At 38.6% G+C, this 12,407-nt stretch overlaps 1 protein-coding gene across 6 annotated transcripts in view; it reads right to left on the bottom strand.

The window, feature by feature from the left end:
* The window catches only part of crppa (CDP-L-ribitol pyrophosphorylase A), a 49,522-nt gene that overhangs the window by 30,530 nt on the left and 6,585 nt on the right, over positions 1–12,407 (bottom strand). For all 6 annotated transcript variants that reach the window (XR_005695686.1, XR_005695687.1, XM_040030686.1 and 3 more), the window contains exons 3-6: positions 11,361–11,510; positions 4,796–4,900; positions 3,636–3,681; positions 1,596–1,693 (exon numbers count right to left, since the gene is read on the bottom strand). Coding sequence is in view for 4 of the 6 variants with exons in the window: in XM_040030686.1 (XP_039886620.1) it covers positions 1,596–1,693; positions 3,636–3,681; positions 4,796–4,900; positions 11,361–11,510 (399 nt within the window). In the remaining 2 variants the exon portion in view is untranslated. The remainder of the gene's footprint in view (positions 1–1,595; positions 1,694–3,635; positions 3,682–4,795; positions 4,901–11,360; positions 11,511–12,407) is intronic.

Here is a 12,407-nt window from a genome sequence, read left to right as displayed (position 1 = left end):
CAATAAAACGTGTGGACATGGTCAAATCGGCCCACCAAAGTTCAAATTGAGCTTGAATCTGGCATAGTTGTTTGTGAAGCAATTGGATTAAAGCAGCAGAAGACCACAGCAGGTGGGACTTCTGTCAGCTAAGAGCAGAAAACTGCTAATAATCGAAGAATGGAAAAACACTGTGTTCTAGTGGTAGGGTCAGAATTTGATGTAAACAGCATGAAAGCATGGATCTATCCTCAATTGGATCAACAGCTCAGGCATAGGGATATTTTCTAAGTACAATTTGTGTCCCTTAGTTCCACCTGAGCATTGTTTAAATGACACAGCTGAGCATTGTTGCTGTCCGTGTCCATCCCTTTATGACCAAGGTGTACCCATCTCCTGATGGTTGCTTCCAGCAGAATAATGGACAAAGCTCAAAAAGTCTCCAACTGGTTTCTTGAACATGACAATAAGTTCTCTGTACTCAAATGGTCTCCACAGTCACCAGATCTCACTGGTGGAGAAACAGTTTCCCATCAGTAATGTGAAGCTGACAAAAAATTTGCATTACTGTCAGACCTGCCGACAGACCAATAACAGTCATCAGTGGCTATATGCAGACAACACATCCCGATAATTAATAATAAATAGGTTACTGTTTATAGGCAAGAAAAAGCAGCGAACAACCGACGATACAGTTCGAAATATTTGGCTTTTTTAACAGTTAGGTAAGGCTAATCAACCTTTATTTTTCATCCCTGAATATCACTGCTGGCGAAGACAAGCAATAAGTTGAGTTCACCGTCAAAGTCTTCAAAAATTCATCTGAACTCATTGAATTGTTTTGTACAATAAACAAACTAAAATTGTTTTATGCTCATTTGCAAACTATGCCTATTAGTACAACAATGTTTAAAATGTTTAAAATGGTTGACTGTAGGTTTATTACAGTTGTTTCCTACTGGATATCCCTCTAACTGGATACTAAGAACAGTTTATTTTGATTAAAAGTAATTTGCCACATTTGTTTATTTGCCTTCTTTTCAAAATCCAGGTTGTTTGAGTTACCTGTTACGTGGCTTCCTCTAAGGAAACCCAACGGTTGTTGAGGTAAGAGGAGAGTAATTCATATTTGGAGCCTCTATGTGGTCTATGCTGTCAGATGTCCCAGACTGTCACTCTTTTCTGTTTTGCACATGGACACTTTACTCATTGTCTATCAGGAACAATTTTACAAATTAAATAAAGGATGTTTGCTATATGGACTGAAGGCAACGTGGGAATTTGATGTGCCCACAAAGTGACTACAAGTTAAGGAGAAGGGGCATCTGCTCTCCTGCGTGCAGAGTCAGAGGAGGCGGCTGGGGCTGTGGGGAGGAAAGTTGCAGGGTGTGGAAGTCCCAGACAGGCTCCATTAGAGGTGTGACCACAAATGGCAAGTTTCACCACTGGGCCACCCAAGTGGAGCTCGCATAGAGTTTATGGGGAGATTTGAGGTATATGACAGGAGACGGATACGGGTGAGATAGAGGAAAACATAATGGTAAACTGGTGAGGCTCTACAGTTTTGTTGTCATCACAAACAACACTTGAATTAGCTGTTACTGCCCCGTACGTACCATATCCAGAGCTCCAACAGCCTTCCGAAGAGCATCTGCCAGGTTCACAGCTTCTGCCAATCCACCTGTGATAACGCATGCTGATCGTGATAAAGTCTCTAAAAGAGAAGACGTGTGATTTTAAAAACTCCTCCACATAAACAAAAAATGGCAAAACTCTTGGCACATTACAAGAGGTGCACTTGAAAAATTAACATGACTGCACCACAACCTGGCTTGCCTGGAAAATAATTAGGATTTGAGATTGAATATAAATTATCAAAACAGCATTGACTTAATAGTAGCTACAAAAAAACAATCGGTACAGTTATCAGTGATGTGTAGTAAAATATACATCACTGATCATTTTTTCTCGAGAGTTATTTCTGTAAATTTACATCTTTGTTGTCAGTTTGTGTGGGAAAACGTAGCTTATAGACACCCAGACCCTCAGCTACCCTCCATCACCCACCGGACATGGATAAGCAGCAGTTACAAATAGGCGGCAGTCAGAGAGAGACTCGCCCCCAGCTTTTGGCCATTCCTGTGGGGAAATGTGGACTGACAAGCAAATCGACAGCTTTAGGTTTCACAATAAACTAGTCTTCACTACAACAAACCAAGCCCTCACTTTTGCAGGTATTGCACCAATTTCTCATCTCCTTCCCTCATTTGTAAAGAAAAGCAGAAGATACCTGAAATCCTCTACTTGAGTTGTCTGAATCAAACTGCACTAAAATAAGGTAGGATCCATACACTTTGCCATAGTTTCAAAACAAGAAAATAAACTTACTCAAAGTCAAAGTTCTTTCCTCAGTATGAAAATGAAAGATACACTTGCAAACTTGTTCTACTTTAAAAGCTTATCAGGAGAGGCGAGCACCAAATGTAATACATAGCTAATTATGACATTACACGCTGACACAATACTGCGCTTCTTCAGCTGACACTTTATGTTTGGTAGTAATATGCAGTGCTCCCTTATTCCCAAGGGTCTGCCAGCCCGGGGCAAACAACATATTACTTATATTGCACGCTCAAAATGCTAAAAATAGCTATAAAAATAGCACTGTAGACAAAGCCTGATTCCTACTTTTCATAGTTATGACAATTAATTTATAGAAAAAAGTATTTGTGAAGTTTTATTATTTTTCCTGAATTCATTAAAGTTAAAGCTAACAAATACTGAACAGCAGCAAGTCCAACATGACTACCTCAACTTGACTTTTATCTTAATTTTAGTGATGGCAAACAGCGTCACCTACTGTGTTGTGGGCGCTTTGAGGATTCAAAGTAGGACTACAAATCAAAATTAAAAGTCCATAGATAGAAATAACACAATTTCACTGTGACATTCATCCCATTGCACACTACTGCTGCAGCAAAAAAAAGTAAGACTAAATATATTGTTGTTATTTGAAAGCCTTCTGTAGAGTAGCCATAAATGTTCAAACAAACACACACACACTCTGTGGTGGCTCTATGCAATCACACAGAAATGCAAACACAAATTGAAGCTCTCGTCCGTTTCTTGTACTGACAGATATAAGAACTTTTTTCCACGTCCTTTCTACAAATCAAACAATGAATTCATTCACTTCAGAGGCTCTGAGAATAATCACTTATGTCATCATCAAACAGGTACTTGTTGGTCCAGGTGCTGGCGGGGTGAAATATAGTGCTGTGTTTATTTCCATTTCTCTGATTATGATAGTCTCCCTTGTCCTGACTTGCTTTCTATAGTACTCACTGACTGTGTAAATCCACAGTGTTCATCCCAGGCTAAACAATACTACAAAGAATTTCTTCCTTTGAAAACAATAGCCTATTTTAATTCAATGTCACCTATTCACAACTCCAGACCACACAAAAAGAATGTAGACACTCCTACACTGCTTATTTCTGACCATTTAACCTGTGTGAGAAGACCTAGTGGAAACAACCATTCATGTGTACCTGTCAGCATACACATTTTATATAAGTAAGAGGATGAAAAACTATTGTACTTTGTACTGTACATACAGGAAGTTCTATGAAAGCATATCCACAAAAGAAACTCACCTTTGATAATGGACTCTGCGGCAGCCAAATCCCGTTTGTAGGTCACCTGGAGGACAAAATAACTTGGGTTTATCCAGTCAGTTTACCCAAATGAGAGAAAGGAACGTTTTATTTATGGAGATCTGTGCACATTGTTTCAGTTTTATGTGCAGAGATTTTCAGATATCTGCTCCCAGAAACTCGCTGGAATCTTATCAGTGAGCTACACTGACAATTGAGCTGATTATGTTGCTTTTTAAAAGGTTTTCTCAGATTATTAGAAATATTCTCTGAGTAAAATTAATGTGTTCATCAAATACAAAACAAGCCATACATGTGTTTTTCCAAAAACAACAACAACCCGTTTAGCCTCAATCAATGATTTGGACCTCAGATTTGGACTTTCCTCCAGTTTCTGCTCATTGTTTTTATGTCATGATGCACTTTCACATCTCTAAAGATTATTCAAATGAGACAATATGATAGTAACTCTGTAACTTCCAGTGGAATCAACAGCATTTTAAGTATTTAGAAAATTTATTTGACTGAAGAAGATAGCACTTCTGTTAGTTTGCCATAGAATATGTTCCTACTTTGAAAGTAAAACTGAGGTGCTCAAACAACACCACAAATGTATCCCCTGTGCAAAAACAATATCATCTGAGACTACACTCTGTTTTGTAATGCATTATCTCACAGTTTCATAACACATGTACGATTCTTGATTTAGTTTTTGACTCCATAAATATTCAAACTACCTGCTAAAAAAAGGGTTAGCGATCCATCGTAACTCTGACTCAGTGGGTCACTGTTGTGCTGCTTTGAGCACCGCAAAGTAAATTCAACCTGTTATAATGGAGCAGAGCCTTCAGCATGTAAAACCAAATTGCCTTCATATCAAGTTAACATTACGTCTAACTAAAAAAAACACGCGTCATTAAGAATGGATCACACAGAAAACTGAGAAGAAAACGTTAATACAGTAGTTAGCCTAATTTCTATATGCTTATCCTGGATGTCACAGTCAATTTATGTGTGTTTCCTTTTTTGCCAGCACCCACACACTTTCAATTCATGATTTATCTTTACTCATTTGATAAATCAGTGGCGTGCAGTTGTGCTAGCCAAAATGTCACAAAATCCTCGATCCCAAACCCAAAGCAGGCCCCTGGCGAGCTCACCTTCCACAGTGTTGGCGGACCCTCAATGAGCTTGGCATTGGTGCCACAGTACTGCAGAGCCAGATGGAGACACTCTGTGCCAAACTCGAAGTCTGACTCACTGCACTGCAGAGGGGACACAAGAGAGAGCAGATGCTGTGGACGGTCGCTGACACCAGTGTATTTCCATCAAACTCAGCGGAGTGAAGGTACCACCACAGTGTATGCTCTGCTTCACATAAAATATGTTCTTACTAACAGATTTTTACAAAAGTTTGAAAATGTTCTGTTTTGTAATCCTCCTTTTACCACAATCTGAGTTGAGTAACAGGGCGATTACTCATATTTAAAGAGCCAGTAAAGGACAAGCAGAAACCTCAGGGTTGAAAAATGAATCCAACACATAAATGTCAAAAACTGCAATTCCTCCAGCTGGACACTTGAGGCTGCCTGACTCAGTTCCCATAAACTACCAGGTTAAAATGCCCAACTTTAGAGCAGAAATAAGCAGGTTTACAGGTAGGTATGGGTAGTTTCCTACTTCATAACATTTCATTAAGAATATTTCAGTGAGTAAATTATAACTCACCAGTCTGAATGTTGTTATGGTCTCTATTTTTGTTAGATAAGGGTGTGGACCACTTTGATTAACAGTCGTACCCACAACTCTCAGCCTGTGTTTGTGGTGCTGGGGCCTTTGGAAGCTTTCTTAATTGAATTAATATAGTGTGCTTTGAAGTAGAGAGCATCCAAATAGTATGTGCTCGAATCTTGCACCAATTAGCAGGTACTGCCAGCAGCAAAATATGGTCATCTCTACCTTAAAAAAACCCCACGGCATTGTTAAAACACACACTTATCCAGTCCTTTGATGAAGTCATCATGGCTACATCCATCTTTTAGACATAATCTATAGTAGAGGGGCTAAAAATATTAGATTCATGCCTTTGTTGTGAAATCTCAGACAGTGACTGCCAAAACCGTTTTCACCATGCCAGCTAATATCAGAATTATACAAGACAAGAGCCATTTTCAAGCAGTCTTTGTGAAAAGCAGCCCATGCAGAAAGCAAACAGCATTACTTTTCTTCATTGATCCAATCTTCAACACCTACAGTAAAACAAATGTTGCCTAAATCAAAACAAAAAGCTTGAAGAGCAACCACTGAGTGGCTTAATCAATCACTTGTTGTATTGTTTGGAGTTTTAAGTCATATGTGCTGCCAGAGAGAAATATCTTGTCTTGGGACATCAAAAACACATCCAAACTGTTTATCCTCTGAGGAACGTGAAGAATTAATTAACTCAGTAAATTTCACATCAGCCAGAAAATTTGATTTTTGGCTTCTACTATTGTTCCCAGTATTTGTGGACATGTGGTCATTATACCTTGAGATGCTTGTCCATGGCCTATGGGGAACCTAAACTTGATTATACCAATTACCAAAATCATAATAAACAACCCCCTGGAGACATTTCATTTCCAACCCAAATTTCCTAGAGATTTAACATGTAGTTGTTGAGAAAGTTCATTGTGCACCAAATTCTTAAACTAGCAAACTAAATGATGACTTCTACGATTTCTACGCTAAGCAGAAGCACCAAATGTGAAACAGTTCTTATAGATACTTCTTGCGTTGACTCTTTTTATTGGTTTGAAAGATTTTAGTTAACTTAGTGCACCTGTGTTTAAGAATTATCTTACATTTTATTACTAAAAGACTTCAGGTACAATCTAATTTATTATGTACTGCTGGTATGATGTGCAAATTGCTAAATAAGGTACTTCTTTCCTCTGGGCGCTCCTCAGATAAGTTGGCTTTGTGCAACACAGGTTAGACTTTCAGCTGAAAAGATTTCCATATCTGGAGCCTTTTATTTCACTCTCCATACTGTGACAATGTTTACACAGTAAAGGTTTCATAAAACAAAGCTGCCGTCACCACATTTTTCAACGGATGCTTCACAGGACGTTGTTTTCTTTGGCTAATGCGCTCTTGGAATTGTAACCCTCTTATCTTTCTGAAATAAGATTTAAAATGTGCAACACTGGTTTCATCAGGTTCATAAGACATTTTCCCACATTGTTGTGGGAGATGTGAAATGTTTTATTTGGTGCTGAAGATGTGGTGTACAGAGGTTTTAGAGGAGCTTTTTTTGGTTATTTTGTCGAGGTTAAAAGGTTAGCAGGCTCTGAGGTTTTCGTCTGAAAGAAATTCCTATAACAATAAATAAATTGTTAAAGGAATGGCCAAAATTGTACGTCTCACAACTGTATCTTTTTTACACTGCAGTGTAAGGACTTCAAAAACTGGTGGATCTTAAAAGTAACCTAGTGAATCGGGTTTTTTGGTTTAAGTTTTATAGTTTAGGTTTTTTTTTTGTTTGCAATTCAGCTTAGCTTCCAGAGAGATTTAGCCTCTTTCAGTTTAGTTTTCATTGTTTTGAAAGACTTTAGTTTTACTCTTATATGTTACAGCGTGAGTTTTAGTTTAGGTTGAAGTATACGCTACATGGAAAAAAGCATTGGCCATCTACACATTACGCCTACAGAAGCTGCTTGACAATGGAAACCCATGCCTTGAAGGTCCCTGCACACAGTTTTATGCTGATGTTAATACCAGTGTAGGATAGGATCTCTGCAATTACAGTGTCACCAGAGTCTTTTATTCCCTGTATGCTTCAGCACTCAGTCACTCTGTAACTCTATGTGGTCTGTCACTTCACTTACACAATATATTACAGTACCACACTCAGATTTCATGAACTCTGTAGACCAGTGGTTCCCAAACTTTTTTTGCTAGGCCCCCCTTGGTTTTACAATAAAAATGTTCGCGCCCCCTCACCACCTAAACACCCACCACCCGCACAAACACATCCTCCAACCACACACACCCATATTTTGTTTTCAAACTCCATTGTGGTTTATTTCACACCTCAACCATTTAGTAAACAATTAAGCAGATACAAGTAAACTGCAATAAATTAGAGGTAGTAATAAAATACATTACTAACTCTTTTACAATACGTCCACACCTACATGGGTATTTTTAAAAACGCAGCTGTTTGGGTCTTTCGTCCACACGTAAACGGCGTTTCGAATCACTGAAAACTGAGATTTTTTAAAACTCATTTTTTGCGTTTACGTGTGGACGAGGAATACAGAGTTCGTCACGCAACGTCAAAGGTATGTGCCTTTTTTCACGTCACGCTGTGCGCCACGTTATTGTTTACATGAGATGAATTGCAGAATGGCAGATAGAGACAAAATACTGTTAATCTGACTATCTGCAGGTTTTATATACACATGCAGTTACTGTTCCTCCAGACTGCATGGCTAGGTGACTGAATGTATACACCTGCAGCAATGGGACTGAAAAGACCTGAATTCAGAGATTAATAGGTGTGCCCCTGTAATTTTGTCCATGTAGTGTAGTTTTCAGCGGCACAATTTAAGTGTCTGAAAACATGGATTACATTAAAAATGACCGACTCACAGTAATGTAAAGGTCACAGTTGCAATAAAGATAATCACCAAAGCCTCCTCCGGATGGTTTTCTTGTTTTGACCAAATTGACCGAGACTAAAACTCAAGTCATTGTCTATACATACATTTAATTTTAATTAGCTATCTTAAGAACACAGTACTGTTTTACTTAGTTTTTATTATTTCAGTTTAAAAAATAAAAAGTTTAGCTTTAATTAGGCAAAAAAGACCTTGGGTTATAGCAAAGAGTTGCTTAAGAACACATCCAGCAGATACGAACCAACATTAAACAGCACTGAATAACAATATCAACTCCAAGGAAAATACTTCCATATTTAGCTGCTAAATTCTTCACTAACTGCGTCTGCTTGCTGTTTGGGTCAAAGCAGGTAGAGTGCAATGGGTTTCTATGAGCTTTTTTTGCTGTCTGTTGCTGGAAACTATGCTGATTAGAGCAATTAGACTAATGTTCTAGTGTTTTTATGTCCTTGTTACTCTGTGTCATTTCCCTCCCTAAACTCATTAGAGTTAATTTTACCAATGAATATTTTATTTGTGCTTTGCTGGCTCCGTTTCTGAAGATCACATGCAAGTTTGGATTGAGGCGATGAGGTTTTCTCTACTACAAAGACAAATTCAGGCTACCTGAGATTATAGCAGGGTAATATTTTATCAAGCTATAAAAGAGAGGGGAGTCTTTTATATCTGGGACCATGGAACTGCAGAGAGAAATTACAGCAGAAATATGCTCTTGGTTTTGTGGTAATTTAACCTTTAGCATTTTCTCCTGGTACAAAGGCTCTTGCTGGGGACTGGATAAAGTGTCCTCCCTTTTGTCTTTTCAGCCCTGAGTTCTTCTGCTTTCAATAGATGTCAAGCTACAAATGAGCAGCTCTAGAGATTTTTCATGTGCATGTCCTAGAGTCTTAACCTGACAGATACCTTACACTTTCCCTTCTTTTGAAAAGTTTGAAAAGGAGGCGAGGGGGACGCAATCTTACTCGACCTCCTTCTCCAGTGTGCCTTGAAAATACTGCAGAAAAGTGAGCTCATTTTCTGAGAAGGCCAAAGCCAACAGGCCTCTCAGAGCAATCTGAAGATCCATGTGTGCCAGGAGTAAAAATAACTGCAGACACACGGCGCTCCAATTTAAGGCATACTTAACGTCTTAGCTCAAAGTTTGCCGTGCCCTTGAAAAAAGTGGCTATCGGAAGAACCATCTAATGAAGTAAAGGTTGAAATAGCAAACTGGAAGCGTCTGAAAAATAAATAAGGTCAACTTCATCGACTTAAGTTTCACATTTCGTTGGCCCACTACGTTTTAGCAATAAACTTCTGCTTTCAGAGAACAATTAACGCATTTACAGTTTACGTCAGCGTATAATTCTTTCCATTTTTCAGGTACACATAGTAAAACACCCTATACATGCGAGAACATTAATCTGAATCGACCTAGACGTTCCGTGTAATTTCAGTCCTATGTTACCATTTTTCCAACTTAGCCTTTGTTCACTTTTGTTCCACAAACTAATCTTCTGCACTGTGGCAGAATATAATCGTGTGTGATTTCTTTCCTAGATGCAGATGAGGCCAAGAGAAAGTGATAGCACCCATGTCACAAGCTCTTCAGAGTGAAACCCTGCAGGTTCTGGCATATCAGCTGAACCATGAAGGACTATAAGGGTCTGTTATGATGTATGGGAATCATAAAGCCCTTTGTCATCCAACTCATGTAAGTTTTAGTGCATAAATCTCAATCTGTCATTTTAGAAGATTTCCCAGATGGTTTTTAGTAATTATTTGACACCACAAATAAGTCACAGATGCCTGCAGGACTTAACCATCTATCCTGTGATATGTTTATATAAAATTTATACAAAAATTTACTTTTACTTTTTTCATCTCAGGCAACAAGCTCCGACTGCGAGCATAGAAGGACCACTACTTTCTATTTACATGCAGCAGCAAATCAAAAGGAAGTTTCTTAAAAGGTAGGGGAACCCACTGGAAAATCAATGAGGTTGGGCTAAGGAAATTTCTATTGTTATTTATAAAGTTGCGACAATTCTGTGGCATCAAGTAATATTTTCTCTGGTTGAAAATACCATTGTACTAACAGCTAAAATTAATCTTTAGCAAAACAGTCTAAGGACCTTGGAAAGAAAAGTGTCTGGACTTCTTCAGATCTCTTGAAGACGTTTCATCTCTCATCCAAGAAGCTTCTTCAGCTCTAAGAGCAATTGGTAAAGAGTCCCAGATTTTAAGCCCTATGGGAGTGTCCCCCGAGAGGGTCATGGACCCCCTATTGATCCTCTACCACACACAAGCCAAGGTCTGAAGATCACAATCAACCAGGGTTTTAAGTGAACCCATTGTGAAGTCTAGCCCCACCCTATCATGTGATTTCCTGAGGTCAACAGGCCCAGGATGTGAGTGGACATTAAGGGGTCTGAGCAGGGATCTCAAAACTGGATTATAGATGGCAGACAGTTGGTGCCGTAAACCACCGCCTCTGTTCAAAGATGGCCGTTCACAGTGGACATAGATGGCTTCTTTCACTCGTCTTTCAAACCATATTTCTTCTCTGTCCAAAATGTGAACGTTGTGTATGAAGTACAAGGTGGAAAAACAAAGACCAAAACTGAAAGAGATAAACTGTGGTTAAACATCAATATTTAAACTGATGTGTACCCTCAGTCACCTTTGAAAGTGGGGTGAGGAGCCAGCCTTCACAGAAAAGAGCCAAATATGGTGAAAAAGGCACACAGTTACAGACGCTCTGTCCTGAAAGGAATTACAAAACAAACTACAAGAAAAAGAAAAGCTCAAATCCAGCTTGTTTTTCCACCTCCCACACTTGACCAATCAATGTGTGAAGTGGGTGTTACAGAAATGGTCGCACACAGACCTGTGTTTACAGCAAGACTTGACAGCCAAGTATTTCGTTTTTTTCTTTTTGTAAACTGAAATCTTAGCTAAATACAGAATGTCAGGTTTCTTTTTATCGTGCATATAACTGCATCAAACCAGAAAGACCCAAAACAAGATGCCTCAAACAGCCCATTTGTTTGTTAAAGATACATCAGAGTATAGGTCCTACCCTCTGATAGGCCTGAGAGATGACATCATATGTAAATCCTTGAGGCATCTCGCTGGCTCTGTACTTGGCTCTCTCCAAAGAGTGGTCTAGGTAGCCCTCAGATGTGGTGGCGATTACTGTGGAAACAAGAGGTCGGATAGCTCCCGCTGCCTGTTTGGACAAAAGACAAAGCGTTTAGGTTAACGTATTTGTGCTCAATAGTTCACAAGGACAGAATGTATAACAGAAAAAAGAGAACAAGAAAAGCTCTGTAAACAATGAAGTCAGTCCCAAACTATCTTCAAAAGAACATGAAATAATTTCATGCTATAAAAGCAGTGTTATCTTGAGCTCTGGAATGTAATTTCACAGTTAGCATGCATATGTATGGAACATTTCTGCATACATATATACCTGACTGCCATAAAGCTCGCTGTAAAAACTATCACAGATGCTTCTAACAATTTTTAATAGTTTTTGAAGGGAGACTGGAGAAAAAACAAAAAGCCTTTTGTGAGGAAGCATACTGGGAGCACACTGATACATATCTATCAACATATTCATGCAAAAATACACAGAAAAATTAAAATATCTAGACAGGAAAATCCTCAATAAGACAAGGATCACATTTGCTTCCAAACGCACAAGTAAGGCACAATTAAATCCAAATATTTAAGGTAAATGTCGTGAATAAGTACATTCACATGTACACATATTTATGAAGCGCTGATTAGAGTTGGAATGTGCTTGTAGTCATTAGACACACTCAGGGGAACCAAAAATATTCACACAAGGCAGTGTGCAATGAGCTGATGGTGCCACAAATCAGTCTGACCAAATACTGTGTGACTATACAGTTCTACAGAACAGAGAGAGGAACAGACAGAAACACTTAAAAGAGGAAAATCAGAGTTTTTCTATCACATGCAGTTACCTTACGTCAAAGCAAAACTCTATAGTCAGTTAATGTCAACGCTTTAGTATAACTTTTGCCCTTTATGATCAAAGTGTGACCTTTAAAACAATATTACTAAACATGTACATGAATCATGAAATATTACTATACAA

Source organism: Simochromis diagramma, unplaced genomic scaffold (assembly GCF_900408965.1).
Source record: "Simochromis diagramma unplaced genomic scaffold, fSimDia1.1 OVJJ01000361.1, whole genome shotgun sequence".
Taxonomy (NCBI): Eukaryota; Metazoa; Chordata; class Actinopteri; order Cichliformes; family Cichlidae; genus Simochromis; species Simochromis diagramma.
Note: the sequence above shows the minus strand (reverse complement) of the source record. Positions and strands in the feature narration are given on the sequence as shown.